This window comes from Oryza glaberrima, chromosome 3 (assembly GCF_000147395.1).
Source record: "Oryza glaberrima chromosome 3, OglaRS2, whole genome shotgun sequence".
Taxonomy (NCBI): Eukaryota; Viridiplantae; Streptophyta; class Magnoliopsida; order Poales; family Poaceae; genus Oryza; species Oryza glaberrima.
In genome coordinates this window covers 12,242,859-12,261,002 of record NC_068328.1, presented here as the reverse complement: position 1 = coordinate 12,261,002, position 18,144 = coordinate 12,242,859, and the positions used below count along the sequence as shown (strand labels likewise).

General features: G+C 39.7%; 2 protein-coding genes across 2 annotated transcripts; one reads left to right on the top strand and one right to left on the bottom strand.

Annotated features, from left to right (window-relative positions):
* The first annotated feature begins 1,617 nt into the window (after positions 1–1,617).
* LOC127766122 (uncharacterized) lies at positions 1,618–13,719 on the top strand. Its single transcript, XM_052291186.1, has 28 exons — positions 1,618–1,993; positions 2,096–2,309; positions 2,396–2,544; positions 3,282–3,398; positions 3,497–3,628; positions 3,809–3,986; positions 4,055–4,232; positions 4,966–5,087; positions 5,207–5,298; positions 5,544–5,580; positions 5,797–5,857; positions 6,156–6,304; positions 6,444–6,514; positions 6,595–6,765; positions 6,865–6,933; positions 8,090–8,188; positions 8,286–8,375; positions 9,737–9,812; positions 9,890–9,989; positions 10,075–10,150; positions 10,372–10,551; positions 10,964–11,086; positions 11,170–11,253; positions 11,350–11,534; positions 11,645–11,783; positions 11,887–11,946; positions 12,131–12,235; positions 13,081–13,719. Exons 1-28 carry the CDS (start codon positions 1,811–1,813, stop codon positions 13,192–13,194), a joined length of 3,354 nt encoding a protein of 1,117 aa, XP_052147146.1. The 5' UTR covers positions 1,618–1,810; the 3' UTR covers positions 13,195–13,719.
* A 1,040-nt stretch (positions 13,720–14,759) lies between these two features.
* On the bottom strand, positions 14,760–15,876 carry LOC127766123 (protein LURP-one-related 11-like). Its single transcript, XM_052291187.1, has one exon. The coding sequence runs from the start codon at positions 15,709–15,711 to the stop codon at positions 14,968–14,970; it is 744 nt and encodes a 247-aa protein (XP_052147147.1). The 5' UTR covers positions 15,712–15,876; the 3' UTR covers positions 14,760–14,967.
* Positions 15,877–18,144: the final 2,268 nt, after the last annotated feature.

Sequence of the window (18,144 nt, the reverse complement as noted above, 5' to 3'; positions counted from 1 at the left end):
ACATGGTGGATTTAGAGCAGGTACAATAGATCATTTTTGTTGGCTATACTGCATCCATGTTGGAAAAATTGATGAGCTAGAGTGGGAATGACTAAATGAGTGGAAAGAGAGTGAAAGCTAGCGAATAAATAAGCGTCAACTGCTCACACGCTCCAAGGTGAAAACTATCTATGCTACCACATCTCCTATTGGTTCCAAGATGAATTAGACACTGTCTAGATTCGTTGTACTAAGAGGGGTTACATCCCCTCATAGGTTGCTTTTTTTGGGACGGAGGGAGTAGTTAGAGAACGATTGGATAGAGAGCAAAAGGATATGGACATACGTGAAAAGGTTAGATTAAGAAATTAAGAATAGATGTATTCTACTTGGGTGTAGATGATTTAACATCTACTGCTACTCTGTCAAAAAAACAAATTCTAAGGATGTATCTGGACAACTTGTATGTTCAGATACATCCTCAGGATTGGATTTTTTTTTGAGACGGAGGGGATACTTATTTGTACACATACTACTCTTATTCACTAGGGGCTTGTTTAGATCACATCCTAAAATTTTACACCCTGTCACATTGAACGTTTGAACACTTGCATGAAGTATTAAATATAGGCTAAAAAAATAACTAACTATAGATTGGGACTACTTTGCGAGACGAGTCTTTAAAGCCTAATTGCTTCATGATTTGACAATGTGATGCTACAGTAAACATGTGCTAGTGACAGATTAATTAGGCTTAATAAATTCGTCTCGCGGTTTACTGACGGATATTGTATTTTTTTTATTAGTGCCCAAATACACCATGTGACACACTGTATAATACTTGATGTGACACGCTAAAACTTTACACCCGTGGATCTAAACACCCCCTAGCTCTATTGCTGATGTGGAGATTTTTGGAGCCAACGATAGGTTATACTATTAAACTTACTCTCAAGGGGAGAGACAAATGGCCAAAATGCCCCTAATTAAAATCAAGTTATACTGATGGGTGGGTAGGTAAGGGGTATTGAAGAGATAAAATATTTGATTTGTGGACCGATGATAGATAAGAAGGTAGAAGTTGGTTTATTTTAGAATAAATTTTAAACTCCAGAAGTTGGTTTATTTTGGTACAGAGTGAGTAATGTTGATACGAACTAAACTAGGTATCCAGATTAATGTTGATACGATTACAAATTAATCCTTATACTGTTAAACTTCATACCTTCGCAAAATACGCACAAAATCCACCGTTAAAAAAATCCTCTCCCCGTTTTTGAATCAAGTAAAACCTCCTCCGGAGTCCGGACTGACGGACGGCCGAACCGCCAAACGACGACGGCCCAAACTCTCTGCTACTAGCCTACTACTACCACACCACAATCAGCACGACAGTACCCAATTCCCAACCCCACGCCACTCAAACACCCGAATAATCCTCATCCGCAAGAGGGCAGCAGAAGCAGCAAATCCCCCTGAAAAGAAAGAAAGGAAATTAAAAAAAAAAACTTCCCCAAATCGCCTCGGCCCTCGACCCCCTCCCTCCCTCATCGTGACAGCGCAGCCTAACCGATCGCGCGCGCCGCTCCCCCGTATCATTGGTGGCCGCCTATTATATTTGCCCCCTTTCTCTCCTCCTCCTCTTCGCTTCCCCCACTAATCAATCCCACCACCTCTCTCTTACCTTCTTTCTCTTCGATTTTGTTCCCTTCTCTCGCGTCGCGAGTTCCCTTGCTTCGTCGCGTCTCTCTCTCTTCTCTCTTCCGCCGCCCTTATCTCGTCTTCCTCTCTCTCTTCCCCTCGCGGATCGAGGGGGGGGGGGGGGCCGGAGATGGTGGATACGAGGAGGAGCGCCGCGGCGAAGCGCCCGGCGGCGGAGGAGGACCAGGAGGAGGAGAAGGCGGCGGCGGCGCCGTCTGCGGCTGCGGGGGAGGGGGCGGGGGTGGGGGCGGGGGCGGCTCCCGCGGCGGCGTCCGCGTCGGCGGCGGGGCGAAGGCCGGCGAAGCGCGGCAAGGTGCGGGCGGGATCTCCACCCTTACGTGCGCGGCGGCGGCGGCGGGCGTCTGTTTCGGGGGGTTCTGATCTGTGGTGGCTGTTGGATTGTGTTGTGTTGTAGGCCGTGGCGGCGGAGGTGGATAGCGGGAAGGAGGATGAGGAGGCGGCGTCGGCGTCGGGGGTGGCGTCGGCGGCGGATGCGACGCCTGTGGGCGTCGGCGGCGGGGGCGCGGCGGTGCCGCCGCTTGACACGGCTGGGCTGCAGGCTCTGACCGGCGCCGTGGATAGGCTGGAGGCCATCCTGAGGCCCGGCGAGGCGGTATCGAATTCGGCCGGTACGGTTTGTTCCTATCTGGTGGGTAAGACTACGGGGGTTTTGGATTGGGCGGGGGTCTGATGAATCCTCTCGCCGTCGCTGCAGGCCATAAACGCAGCGCTCTTGCTAAGGATTTACAAGCAAAGTTGAAGGAAGTGAAGGATTTGGCGGATGGCGTGGCCAAAAAGCGGCTGCCCCCGGTGGCCAACAGGCGCCAGGAGCCCTGGTGCAGATTAATATCTCAACATGCTAAGGTCTGGTTGCGTGGTTTTCTTTATGTTGTTTGGGTCAATAAAACCATGAACTCGATTTGCTCATTGTTAATATATTTTTTATTTTTTTATGCTTAGATGATAAATTAGACTCATGAACACTTTTGTTACTTGTCAACAACAATTTCTACTCATCAGCTTACTGCATACTACATTTTCGTAAAACTTCTTAGTTCAGAATAGTCCTGCTCCTCCAATCTTTAATAAGAAATTGTACTGTGTTTTTGGAGCTTATCAGCGAACAGTTTAATTTCATATATAAATACAATTTATTCTATAACATAATGTTCACAAACAACTAAAATTCGTATATTATGCCATTAAGAACCTGGTAGTGTTCTCCAGGAATGCCTAAATTAAAGACACATATTGTTAAATATGCCTGTATCCACTAAGTTACTAACTGTTAAATATGTTATGAATCCACCAAGTGTTAAATGTGTTATGTATCTTGCAGTCATAAATCCTTTTCCTCTAACTAAACCTTCACTGCTATTTCAGTTGGGCCATCAATAGGTATTGCAATGTACAGGAATTGTATTACTACTACATAACAATTCTATCGCAAGCATGTATAATTATGAAACAGCGCTATTGTTATTTTTGCTATTGCATATATTTTGCCAACATTAGTTAGTAGCTACGTAATACTTCTAGCAAATTCATAACACACTCTCTGCTCTTCATTTGATTTACTGCATTTGTTTCTTAATGTGCAGAATCCTTCCATTCCTATTAATGCCTCGCATTTTACTGTTGGTTATGGAGCTCACCATAACTTGAGACTGGAAGGGTCATATACCAACTCACTTGTTTGTAGATTGAAGCATGCTAAGGTAATGTGGTGTTTTAGAAGTTCCTGTGTTATACACATTTCACGTCTTATGCACCCTGTCTTATCTTTATTTCATCTTATCTTTATTTCATGTATCAGCGAGGTGCTCTTCTTGAAATCTACGAGTCCAAAGTTGTTCGTGTAAATGGAAAGTCTTTTGACAAGACTAATAAAGTTACGTTATGTGGAGGGGATGAAGTTGTTTTCAATACACCTGTGAGGCATGCTTATGTATCCTTTTTATTGCCTACGCCTTATCCAGTGGGTTCCTTACTGGCTCTGTTTGAGGCTAGCACCAACAGGATTTGATTTTTACTGGACACTTGTGCATAATAAGATTTTCAATTAAGTGATAAGCAATGATTAGACAATTAAATATTTTGCCTTTGAAAGTCCTTAATGCGATGTTAGATATTTGAGCAACTTCCAGAGGAGAAATCAAGCACATCGCCATTTTCCTCTACTTGGTGTAGTGTTCAGCCGGGGCAGCATTCGCTTATCAAAGATTTTAAGGATATTTTTTCATCTAAGGAGGCCAAAGTAACATCCTTTTACTTTGGAAAGAGTCGACCTCCTTTGATGCCTGTTGGTAATGTATTTCATTTGAAATTGCACTTTACCTGATAGAAAAAGATGCTAATGTAAGCATTATTGCAGGATCATCATCGGATCCAGATCTGGTCAGTAGTCTATGTAAAACAATGGAGGACCAGTTTAACTCTGAAGAAAACACACCATTTGCTTGGTGTCAATTATTGAAGGAGGATTTGAAAAATGCAACTATTGATCCTAGTGAAATCTCCGAGACATTTGATAGCTGTCCATATTATCTAAGGTAAACTGTACTTAGCTGCCTGTCTCATGGCTTATAATTCTGCTATTTTTGTTCTTAGGATATCTCTGTAAACTGTTGTAATATAAATTTTGTTAATACTTATGAGATTGAGTATTTGTTCTTTGGCCTAGTAATGCCATGGTTGGTAAGTTCTGTGGTCTCTGTGCATCTTAGTTTGGAACTCTTGATAAGCTTCATCATTGTATTCCACACTCATCTAAATGATATTAGTTTGCAGACATATGGTGCTGTTATTTCTTCTAGGAAGTCTTATTCTTCTATCTGTAATTTGCAGCAGATGTAAATGCTTGATATTAGTTCTTTTTCCTTGTTCCTTCCAATTTATTCTCAAATGTTTCTTTTGTAATTTCTTTTTGTAAATTCTGACATACAATTAGTCCAGCAATATATGGATTTAGTGACTGAATAAAATCATTAGATTTATGTTATCTATGCTTCCATAGAATCACTTCTTTATTCCAAATGGTCTCCCAGTATGAATAAATCTATACTATTGAGTTGACTCCTCGCTGCCCTTGCAGCACTATGGGCTACAGTAGAGTAGTAGACACACCTAGGCCTTGGGGACGTTGGGCTATATCAACTATTTTATGTTCCTTCTTTTTTTTAAAAAAAAAATACTTTCCTTCTAGTTCCTCAAGCCATTTCTTTTCTAAACGGTGAACGCATAGTTGTCATGAACTATATTCTAATAACTCTTTTGTTTATGTAGTGAGAATACCAAATCTGCTCTCCATTCATCAGCATATGTAAATTTGCACTGCAAGGACTATATCAAGTTCACAAAAGATATTTCTTCTCTTAGTCAGCGAGTACTGCTGTCTGGTCCGGCAGGTACATACTGTATGCATTCTGTAGGCTTGGTGTTATTGTATTGTATAATGCTACTATTTTTTTCCAATGATTAATTTAATTTTACTATGTGCAAAGTGTGGTAACATATGTTTTTACAGGAACCGATATCTACCAACAATATCTGGTTAAGGCACTTGCAAAACACTTTGGTGCTAGGTTGCTCACCATAGACTCTTCCATGCTATTTGGTGTAAGCTTCTTAGCAATTATACCTTTTTTTTCATTTATGTTAGCCAAGAATTTTTTTTATGAACTTTTTATCTGTATTCTTATTGGAATTATTGTTGTTATTTCTTTTTGTTGTACCTGTGTCATTCAACCAATATTGGTGTTATTACTTGCTGGCCTTTTTGGGCAAAAAAATTGTAAACACTTGTTTTGGTATGGTATGAATTTAAGTAATAAAGACTCTGAGCATTATTTTTCTTATTTCAGGGGAAGACTACCAAGGAATCAGATTCATACAAAAAGGGTAAGGACATACATAATACATTGTTGCCTTGTACTGAGTTTCAACTCACAACCCTAGTTATGTTCTTTCCAAAGATAGGCCATCGACATTGTTGTATTGCAAGTTTATGGCTGAGCGTTAGTAGTAATGCGAGTATAATGAACTTATTATTCTTGTCAAACTGGTCAAGCGAGTGTGGGTCATTTGTTGATCTTCAGATGTTCTTTTTTTTTTCAGGTGATAGAGTGCGGTACATTGGTTCGTTACAGTCAACAGGTATTATCCTTGATGGAGAAAGGTATGATAATTTTTTTTAATATTTATTTATTCTCTATGTACTTCATAATATTTGTAGTCATAAGCTTGTCTTAGCTGCCTGTTTCTTTGTAAAACAACACAAAATAAATGGGTTCTCACTTTTGCATGATTTATCCTTGTGAAGCTTCCTGAGATGTGGCCTATTGTCTAAAAAAAGCTTCATTAGTTTTGCAAAGATGTGTGGCAGTTAGTCTGCTCTAAGGAAATAACTTCTTATGGTGGTTATAATGTGCTCTTACATATTGCTGCTGGCTGATGTTTAATTGTTTACTCTGTAGTCCTCCAGATTTTGGTTCACAAGGTGAAATATGTCTTCCTTTCGAAGAGAATAGATCATCAAAGGTTGGAGTAAGATTTGATGAACAAATTCCGGGAGGTATTGATCTAGGAGGCAATTGTGAAGTTGATCATGGTTTATTTTGTTCAGGTGATTCCTCGCTCTGTTGATAAGTTTTGAAGAACTGCCAGTAAATTACATTATTCTCCTTCTTTTTAACTATTATGTTTACTGCTACCCTTCAATTGATTCATGCTTGATATGACTTTCTTACCTACTATTCTTTCAGTTGATTCTTTATGCCTCGATGCTCCAGGATGGGAAATTAGATCGAAACACCCATTTGATGTCATTATTCAGGTTCGTGCATCTGTATATTTTAGTCATGATTTATGTAAATGATATTTTGCTTCCTTTTACTAACTTTGTTTGCTCCATAGTTTATCTCTGAAGAAATCGAGCATGGTCCTCTAGTCTTATTTTTGAAGGACACAGAAAGAATTTGTGGGAATAATGATTCCTATCGTGCTCTCAAGAGCAAGCTTCAATATTTCCCAGCAGGTGCTTTTATTATTGGTTCTCATGTACATCCTGATGATCACAAAGAGAAGGTACTGTTTGTAATTTTATGGTATAGTCTACAAATGCTCCTAAGTGTATTATGTGGTTGATTTATCATTTATGGCTAATGGGCATACTTCTACATGCAGGCAAATGCCAGTTCCCTACTTCTTTCAAAGTTCCCATACAGCCAAGCAATACTTGACTTTGCATTTCAGGTAGTTTTAATTATACTGCTGTTGCGTCCTTGTTGTAGTTATATCGTACGTGATAATTATTAAAATATTAGAAATAATAACTCGGTTTTTTATCATTTTAATTAATGCCTCGGGTTCAACATGCATCTTCCTTGGGTATTTGTTTGTTGTTCATGTCCTCTTCATATTGTTACGTGCAACAAATCTGCTTTCAGTTGTCAGAGAATAGACCTTTTGATACATTTTTGTAATAAGCTTATGTTTTAGGCAAACTTGTGGGTCTTTCTGATTGTTGATTTGTTCCAATTACTGCAAAGTATTGCAGGAGATTCATGACAAATGATCACTTCGTTGACTGAACACTATTTATCAGTAGTTTAGGTACCTTAATGAACTTCATGCATGATCTTAGGGGTATCTGCTTCCTACTATTATGTGAACCATGATAAATTTTGTTTCTCTGTGGTTTCATTGTACATAGCTGTTGAACTCAAGTAATCATATTAGTCATGTCTCTATTCCTGCAGTGATGGAATATGTCTCTTGGTGATAGGCTCTTGGCTTCTTGGCCGAGCGATTTTTTTAAGCACTTTGGACACCCATGTAGGAATGTACATTTCTAGAAGTTCGTGACACTCATTATTTTTTCTTTTGCAGAATATTACATGATTTTATGTGTATAATGCCCGAATCATAACAGTTAGCACCTGAACTTGCATGTGCTCCGGTGCATGAAAACATCTAGTTACTATAGTCTTTCAGTTGCCTTCTCCTGAATGCATGCATGCGTACATCTATTAAAGGTGCTATACTAGTCTAGGTTTTGTCCTGTAATGTTTGAATCTGAGCATGCATTCAGCCAAATCAGGTTGTGCATGACCAATCAGCAGGCACCTGTATATTGCTACCAGCCAGTGGTTATTCGTTATGGATCCCATGGTTATTCATGAGAAAGTGTTGTATTTTCACAATAGCTATTTGACCCGGTGTCATCCATCATGCTGATATATTTCTAGTTCAATATTTCTCTCCCCCCCCCCCCCCCAAAAAAAAAAAATCCGATTTGATAAAGTTTTGACCATTACAATTGTGATATCTTCTTAGCATGCATATATTTTGATTTGGAACATGTGACGTGATTTATTTTGCTACCATGAATTAACACAAGGGAATGCAGGACTTTGATCGTGGAACTGATAAGAATAAAGAAACTTCAAAGGCGACGAAGCATCTAACTAAGCTTTTCCCAAATAAAGTGACGATCCAGCCACCAAAAGTATGTTCTATTCATACTAGTAAAAAAGGACAGTTAACTTGCAGCAGTTTCTCTGACTTTTTTTTTCTATTTTTTAAATCTGGAAAAAATGTTACAGGATGAAATCGAGCGCTCAAAGTGGAACCAGATGCTAGATCGAGATGTTGAAATTCTTAAAGGAAATGCTAACATTTCAAAAATTCGCTCTGTAAGTTCTAATTCTCATTTTCGATACAATTATTTGCATTTGTAACCCTGTGGTTGGCATAGCTGTCTGTAACAGCCCTCCCTCCAGAACCGCGGGCCCACTTACACACACCACCCCACTTACACTTTCGTCCTCGCTTCGTGTAAAAGGGTTAACCCGGGAGTGATGTGGTTGGAGGGAAGAGGCCTTATAAGTCGGTTCCACTCGTGCTAAACTAGCAAGGTGGTACTAACCATGCGCACACAGCTCACATGGGCCACACAGGCCTAATCCTTATTGGGCCGGGATGTCACATACACCCCCCTCAAAGGACCCGACGTCCCCGTCGGTCCAACTTACCCAGCCACACAGGCAAATGTCCAGGAACACACCCCCTCTTAGCGCACGTCCATACGTCCAGTGTCGATGCGACCCGTACGCGCAACCGCGAGGGTCGGCTCTGATACCATTTGTAATAGCCCTCCCTCCAGAACCGCGTTGCCCAGCCCAACCGACGAGCGGGCCCACTTACACACACCACCCCACTTACACTTTCGTCCTCACTTCGTGTAAAAGGGTTAACCCGGGAGTGATGTGGTTGGAGGGAAGAGGCCTTATAAGTCGGTTCCACTCGTGCTAAACTAGCAAGGTGGTACTAACCATGCGCACACAGCTCACATGGGCCACACAAGCCTAATCCTTATTGGGCCGGGATGTCACACTGTCCTGTTTGCTGCATTTTTTTTAATTTAATGTCTTTGTGCTCTAGGGATAAATGTAAACATACAGTGCATGCCTTAGCAGTTGGCTATTATTTATGTTGCATATTCAGAAGCTTGTATGTTATGGGGGGACTGCAGCTTAAAGGCACAAAAGCAACAGCTGATTTCGAATTTTAAAATTTGATTTTTAGGATTAATTTTATGGGTTTGCTTCACCATTTTCATTTCCTGGCTCTCTTTTCATGATTGCTAAGAAGACAAGTAAAAAATCTTTGTGAAATTATTCTTAAATAAATTTCAAATTTAAAAAATGGCTTTGGCTTTGAAGAAAAAATCAAACATTGTTGTTAACTAAATGCTTTGCTATCTTATTTCACCTCTACATTTATGCCAAGCATAAACACATGGATACTCCATGAATAATTAGAGAAAAATGTGAACTTTGTGTTTGAGGAAAAAATTGAACTTTTAATTAGATTACACTATCCTGAGTTGAGGAAATTGGTATTTTGAAGTGTATCGTCATGATTTATTTCTATAGCATGCTACCTGGTTGACCACGGTTTCTTCATTGGCTTGTCATTCCCTCGGGCTTAGTTTCTTATTCTTCAATCAGAATTGCATCTTATGTATGAATGAATTTTGCAATTTCCTTTTCAGTTTCTATTAAAGATGGGCTTGGAAAGCAGTGATCTTGAAACAGTATGTGTTAAGGATCGTCTCCTAACAAACGAATGTGAGTAGCATTCCTATTCATCTTTCTTCTATATTGCAAATTTCAATAAACATGATGGGTGCACTGTTATTTTTCAGGTATTGATAAAATAGTTGGTTTTGCTTTGAGTCATCAACTTAAGCACTCTACAATTCCAGACCCTTCGAGTGATGTTCGTTTCACTCTATCTAGTGAAAGGTTCACTCTAATCTTTATTTCTTCTCCACAATGCCAACAAAGTTCTTTTTATCCAGTGCATCAATGTGTATATTGTCCACTGCAGTCTTAAGCATGGTGTTGACATGTTGGAAAGTGTGGAATCTAACCCTAAGAGCAGCAACATAAGGAAGTCGCTCAAGGTGATATACTTTGTATTAGTGTATCTATTTTGACACTAGTTTATTCTACACCTTGGGAATAGTGTTATAGCTCCGAAATGGCTATTGCAACTGTAGCACTGAGAGCCTGAGACCAGTCTTCTTCACCTTCTCTGGTCAATGCACGCCTGAACGTGTAGTGTTGCAGCATTATATCTTTTAAAATGCATGGGAGCTTATGAATCTTGCTATAACAATTTCAGGATATTGCTACTGAGAACGAATTTGAAAAGCGACTTCTTGCTGATGTTATACCCCCGGACGAAATAGGTGTCACCTTTGAGGACATTGGGGCATTGGAAAGTGTCAAGGAAACTCTTAAGGAGTTAGTGATGCTACCTTTGCAAAGGCCTGAATTGTTTTCCAGAGGTCAACTTATGAAGGTAGATAGTATCCTCCATATTGCATAGTTTTCACCATAATATTCTTTAGGAGGTATTGTGTATTCATTTATATTTTGCTCCAGTATGAACTTGTCCCCTGTTGGACTCAGATAAAAGACTCAAACTTCAGTTAGTCAGTAGCAGATGCTGAAATCTTGATATAGTCACATAGCTTTTGATCAATTTGGAGTTGGTCATGACAATTTCCTACCTTTTCTTTATTGGGACCTATCTATTTTATAAACCTAATGGCAATTCATGCCAAATTGGATTGGAACAAGGATAAGATTTATGATTTATTGTTGCAAGTTGGTTATGAATGGATAGGGGTACTACTTTTGGATAGTGGAATTTTTTATTTCCATTTTATTTGATAGTGAACTGACTTTTGTTATTGCTTATGTTGTGCCAGCCATGTAAAGGAATATTACTTTTTGGCCCGCCTGGTACAGGAAAGACAATGCTTGCCAAAGCTGTGGCTACAGAGGCTGGTGCGAATTTCATAAATATATCAATGTCGAGCATCTCTTCAAAGGTATTTTACTAAATGATTGCTATTAGTCCATGGTTTTGTTTTTGCATTTTGGGCATCTGAAACATTGTGTACCATTACCACAGTGGTTTGGTGAAGGAGAGAAGTTTGTGAAAGCTGTATTTTCACTGGCAAGCAAAATTGCTCCAAGTGTTATTTTCGTGGATGAGGTAAGTAATAAATTGTAATTGATCAATCACAACGCCTTTCTGAATTCCCTGTGATGTTTGCTTTCTAGTTTATCTTCTTCATCTTGTGTTGTATAGGTCGATGGCATGTTGGGTAGGCGTGAAAACCCTGGAGAACATGAAGCAATGCGTAAAATGAAAAATGAGTTTATGGTGAACTGGGATGGTCTAAGAACAAAAGATAAAGAGCGTGTATTAGTACTTGCTGCAACTAATAGGCCATTTGACCTTGATGAGGCTGTTGTTAGGAGGCTTCCTAGGCGGTGAGTATCATATTTTTCATTCATTTTAAGATTTGAACTGTGGTGCTAATTTTATGATTTTTAGATAATTGACTTGACTATGCATCTGTTTTGGTATATGTATTGCTTAGGTTGATGGTGAATTTGCCGGATGCATCAAATAGAAGAAAAATTCTTAGCGTGATACTAGCTAAAGAAGATTTGGCAGATGATGTCGATCTTGAAGCTGTAGCTAGCTTGACTGAAGGGTATTCTGGCAGTGATCTCAAGGTACTACTGTTGCATTCATGGAAGTAGTTCCACTGCTGTGATATTGATTCCTCAAATTGAATGTTGCTTGTTGAGTTGACTCCTGGCCGTAATCATTTTTCAGAATCTATGTATTACTGCTGCTCATCTCCCTATTAAAGATATCCTTGAAAAGGAGAAGAAGGTTAGTTTATAACCTCCACTTTTATATTTGTTTTTCCTAGTATATGTATACCTTGGGGTTTCAATAAATATTTATTGGATTAGTGATGAAATCAGTGGATTTAATATACTGTGAGGGATGATCACATAATTTAAATATTTAATATGGACCGCAATTTAACTTCACATGTGCTGTCCACATGCAGGAGAAAGCTTTAGCAGAGGCAGAAAATAGGCCACTGCCCCAATCATTTTCAAGTAACGATGTCCGTGCCTTACGACTAAGTGATTTCAAACATGCTCATGAGCAGGTATGATCCATAATAAATAAGAACTTGCTTTCAAGTACTCATGCTGTGATGTACATACTACCATGATTTTTCTTGTTAAATGCCTGAATCAAGAATTTCAAGAAAAAAGAGTAAACCTCAGTTTTTTTTAATTATTTAATGGTTTGCAAAAAGTAAGAGATAGACGAACCACGGCAATCTGTATTTCTTGACTTTCTAGAGCAGAGGTTTTATGACACCATGAATAACATGTGCAAAGCATCCTGGCTGCTGTTCTAAGTTGAAACCCTTCACGGGCAACCAAACGGGGAAACAAGTATCTTTCAGGTATGGCAGGGGCAGCGATGATCCTCCATCCCCTGTCCCTGTTTCTTGCGGAGACCCTATTAACGGGCATAGGGGGCCAGATGTAATTCAACTTATGCATGTCTAAAGGTCCAATTGTGCCATGTTTAGTGGATGAATAACAATAGTGTCCTTGTCATGTACTCCATAGATTAGTAGATATATAGCATATATTAATATAAAGTGTGGAGGTTATTTATTAATTACGTATATGATTAGAGGTGTGAGTGATTTTTTTAAGTGGGGACGGGGGGCCACGGGGATTAATTCCCCGCACAGAGGCGGGGATGGGGAAACTTCTCTGCGGGGGGTAGGAATGGGATGTATTCCCCGGTGGGGAATACCCTGTTGCCATCTCTAGTACTGGGTTGTAAGAATTCAGAATAATCAGCAATCATTCTTAACTCCGAAAGAAAAAAGGAGTATGAAAACTAGTTGTAAATTATGCAATTTATAACCAGCAGTTGTTATCCATGATCATTGGAATACATTATGTTGCTAACTTTGTATGTTTGTTATAGGTCTGTGCAAGTGTGTCTTCGGATTCAACTAACATGAATGAACTTATTCAATGGAATGATCTTTATGGAGAAGGTGGATCAAGGAAAAGGACTACTCTAAGCTACTTCATGTAGCTGAAGTTCATTCCAATGTACATATATATCAGAAGCATTAGGACAAACAATGGTGATTGGAGGCAAAAGTTTTGCAGATTCACTACAGTAAAAAAAGAACTGTACTATCTGCTAGACATCAGAAGAATTAACAACAGTTCATATCGAGGCGGATGGGATAAGACATTCAATCGTCGCCATGGTGTGGGCTGTCGATTTTGGCGAAAGAGGATGATAGGGATTCGGGATGTGGCTTACAAATTGCCTGCTGTGGTGGACCTGGGGGTAGTGACGGCAACATATCACCATCCGCAAAAATAGATTACATTTCTAGTCCCCATAGTCTGGTCAGGCAGCCAGTTCCGAGGATGACATCTCTTACCGGACCGGTTTGGTTCACCGTCATTTTTCTCATTTTGTGACAACGATTCAATTTTTTAGGTGCAAGTTGTGCCTGTGCAATTGTACAGTATGAGCAACCAGGCCAATTAACTTGTTATTGCGGTCACTGCAAAATTCATTTTAAACTTGTCCGTTGTTACTCCATTTGTCGACTGTCTACCAGGTTTTGGTACTGCCCCTTTACTGATCATAATATTATATGGAGATGCGGGTTATCATCAATTCATTATAGGTTCACCTCCTGTTGAATGGAGCCTGGCCGCCTGCTTGTCCTCATGTATGAATAGGAAAATTGCATGAGTGCTTCGGAACGCAGGAATTTTATAGGATTTTCGCGAGGAACAGTTTAGTTTCTCCAAATTCTCGTGAAAATCCTCTAAATCGAATAGGCCCCGAGTCATTTGAGCTGTCTTATGTTTTACCATGGGAAATGGATGGGTACTGTTATCCGGGCTGTGTTTTCAAAATGTGTGTGGCTGTACCGCGTGTTCTTCGACTTGCTTTCCAACCGGTGAGCCATTCGTGCAATTTTTGCGGATATTATGTACTTCCTCCGTTTCACAATGTAAGTCATTTTAGCATTTCTCATATTCATGTACTTCCTCTGTTTCATAATGTAAGTTATTCTAGCATTTCCTACATTTATATTGATGTTAATGAATATATATATGGGAGCGTATCCTATGCACACAAGCCCTCGCGTGTACATACCGTGTACACCAACTAAAAATTATCACAAAAAATTCTAGAAAAATTCATACATGTACTTTCAATAGTATTACATCTACGTGCAAAGTCGCATCTTCAAATTTATTCTACATAGAGAATAACAAAAAAGATAAAATTCTGACAAAATTGCAACCTTAAAACTGTCAGATTTTTTGTTTTTTTGTTGCGGCTAAAATATAATGAATTTGACATTAAGATTTTAACCCTAGGTGTAATACAATTGAAAGTATGTGTCTTAATATCTCCAATCCAATTACCATATGTGCAAGTTTTTACAGCAGCATCCAAATCTCAAGCTCGTTAGATCTTGAGCAAGAACACCTGAACGATCGAAATCTCCAATCCTAAACAAAATGCCAAAAGGGGGAGAAAAGCACGATCAAGGATGGCAAATTACACACCAAAACTATCCCTGATGCATCATCAAGAAGCAAAATCCCCGCTCAAAAACTACCACTAATCATATACATTATGAGCAAATTAGTAAAACATGAAAAAAAATAATCCTTCTAGCATATGCAATATGTATAGGTAGTGTTTGAGAACTTCTGCTGTAGCGAGCTTCTCTCGTAAATTCCAGCTCCAGATTCTATGAACATGTAGCTATAGAATCTAGAAAATAAACTGAATTTTGAAGTTGGTTGGTAAATTCTCATAAGTTAGCTACCAATCATGATGCAGGAGCAGAAGGGACAGGATGAGGGAGCGGTCCACGTTGGGCTCCACCAGCAGCGTCAGCACGTCGTCGCCGAGCGCCACGCCGCCCGCCGTCGTCTTCCTCCTCACCTCCGCCACCGCCGCGCCCGTCGCGCCGTCCACGATCCTCGCCGCGCGCGCCGCCTCCCGCAGCCTCCCCTCCATCCTGTACCGCCGCACGGCCCGCCCGCCGTCGTCGCTCCTGAACTCGCACCGGGGGCCCCCGCCGCCGCGCCACGCCTCGCTCGCCGCCTTGAACCACGGCCGCTGCTCGCCGCCGGCGCCGGCGCCGGCGACGCGGCACGGCCGGTAGCCGTCCCACCTCCCGACCAGGTGCCCCAGCCTCGCCTTGCTGAGGATCTGGACGACGACGTTGCCGGCGAGGTCCATGAGGCAGACGTCGGCGGCGCGGCGGGAGCCGTAGTTGTCGACGCGGTAGACGATGCGGCCGCCGGAGTCGTACACGGTGCAGCCGCTGCCGTTGAGCACCAGCGACTTCATCCAGATGGTGAACACCTCCCGCTGCTCGCTCCAGTGTCGTCTAGCTGTCGTACTCGCCGCCGCCGCCGCCGGAGGAGGAGCACCGGCGGCCTCTTCCAGCTGCTCCGACGGCGCCGGCGCCGGCGACGGCGACGGCGACGACGAGCAAGAGGAGTGCACCCTCACCATTGCTCTCCAGAGTTTAACGCTAGGCAGCCGCAGCATCACCATCGTTGTGCTAGCTAGCTTAGAAAGGAAGAAGGGATTAGCTAGTAGCTAATTAATTAGCCATAGCTAGTTGGAGATTATTACATGCTAATTGCATGGTTAGTACTGGGAAGCTCACTTATATGTATGCACAGTGAAGAAGAGGTCACAAGTTTCTTTCTTTCTTTTTTTCAAGGAATGAGGGCCAGCCATGTTGACAAATACCGATGTGTCCATTTTGAGAGCTACCCCATTCGTTCAAAAATGATTGCCTGTTTTGAAACCATATTTTTATAAAATAGCCTAATTATTTAATATCAAAGTTGTACTATTAGATTTTGCAACCTTACATTGAAAAGTATTTGATTTGACGTCGCTTAAAAACTTGATCCACTTCTAGTTAAAAGTTAAAACCTAACATGTATTTGTGAACAGAGGGAACTTTATTTGTATATTACTAGTATTTAATTGAACCCATCAGCTGAGTTAAACTTTATTCAATTAAGCCATGCTTATCAAGTAGGAATTAGTCAATGTTTTATTTGGGGTTGTATGCATGCATGCATGAGCTTCCAAATGCAATCGTTATTTGTGCTGTGGTTTCTTATTTGGGTGATGTGATGTGAGCGATGAAGAAAGCTCCGGATCGAGTCCGGTCAGGGAAATATGCTGCTAATTAATTGATTATTATACGGTTAGCATTTGTTTTACATTCAACGAGTACAACTTCGAGTCATCTACAGAGAATATTAGCTCCATGATTATGTCGTAGTATTAGCTAGCATTGCACGCAATTCTGATTTGGTTTTTGCATTTCATTATATATCACCGTCAGGCACAGGTCGGATTGTCCGATCGATCGACAGGCACTAAACTGTGCTCGCCCCACTAAATATTGCGATGCATGCACACATAAAGGATGATTTGCTCCTGTAAGAAAGATATGTACTTCTCATGCTCCTCCGCTTTTTAATAAATGACGTCGTTAACGTTTTAAGACATGTTTTATCATTCGTTTTATTAAATTATTTAAAAATTTTATGCAAATATATAAGATATAAATTATGCTTAAAATACTTCGAGTGATAGAACAAAATTAACTATAATTACGTAATTTTTTAATAAGACAAATGATCAAACGCATGATAAAAAGTTAACGGTGTCATCTATTGAAAAATGAGGTATTATTATTGAGTTGTGACCCAGATTCATTTGCACATATATAAGGCCAGTTTTTGCCGGAGCGAAGCGGATGCCCGTACGGATCGTTATCCTTTTAGGGTTTCACCTTCATATATATACTTATTATAAGCCGCCGTTCGGCGTTGTAACCTCACCCCGACGATATAGTGAAGATATTTTGCTGGTTAGTGTCCGTGGTTTTTTCTCTCCTGCTTTGAAAGAGTTTTCCATGTTAAATATTGTGTCTTTTATGATTGATCTATTATTTTTTATCGTTTATTTGCCTATCGTTTTCTAACAATTATTAGTTTGATGAAAAATCATTTACAACGCCAGCTAGCAATTTTGTAGCCTGTAGTGTGGTGTTGGCCCAACCGATCTAAGTGGCTGCTCAAAAGTGCTGTAGTAATATGTGGTTCAGTATCATCTTGAAAATTTAGGTGGGTGATGATCAGGATACAATGATGTTTCTTTTTTCGAAACATAAAACAGACGTATGAGCTCTTATATATATATATATATATATATATATATATATATATATATATATATATATATATATATATATATATATATATATATATATATGTATATGTATATATATATATATATATATATATATATATATATATATGGCAACATATCCTATGCACACAGGTCCTCACGTGTACACACGTGCACACCAACTAAAAAATGTCACCAAAAAATCTAGAAAAAATTATACACATACTTTCAATTGTATTACACCTAGAGTTAAAATCTTAACGTCAAATTCATTATATTTTAGCCGTAACAAAAAAAACAAAAAATCTGACAGTTTTAAGGTCGCAATTTTGTCAGAATTTTATCTTTTTTTTATTCTCTATGTAGAATGAATTTGAAGATGCGACTTTGCATGTAGATGTAATACTATTGAAAGTACATGTATGAATTTTCCTAGAATTTTTTGTAATAATTTTTAGTTGGTGTACACGGTGTGTACACGCGAGGGCCTGTGTGCATAGGATACGCTCCCTATATATATAATATGTGTGTGTATATATATATATATATATATATATATATATATATATATATATATATATATATATATGATGTACACTCATCCTTAGAACATATAGATATACATCTTATTCTTACGAGCACCTTTGAAGACTGATCGGTAAATTTTGAGATTAACGAAGTCATCATAAATGTCTTATGTCTCTTACCATTGAAAGAAAAATAGTCGTAAATGCAAAGTATTCACTTTACTACCATACGCATTTCGTTTGC

Excerpts from the sequence above, each read along its gene's own strand:
- LOC127766122 (XM_052291186.1), top strand. The coding sequence starts at position 1,811 with ATGGTGGATACGAGGAGGAGCGCCGCGGCGAAGCGCCCGGCGGCGGAG. Across the intron at positions 5,581-5,796 it reads ATCAGATTCATACAAAAAGG|GTGATAGAGTGCGGTACATT; the intron begins GTAAGGACATAC and ends TTTTTTTTTCAG. Across the intron at positions 6,766-6,864 it reads CTGATGATCACAAAGAGAAG|GCAAATGCCAGTTCCCTACT; the intron begins GTACTGTTTGTA and ends TTCTACATGCAG.
- LOC127766123 (XM_052291187.1), bottom strand. The coding sequence starts at position 15,711 with ATGGTGATGCTGCGGCTGCCTAGCGTTAAACTCTGGAGAGCAATGGTG.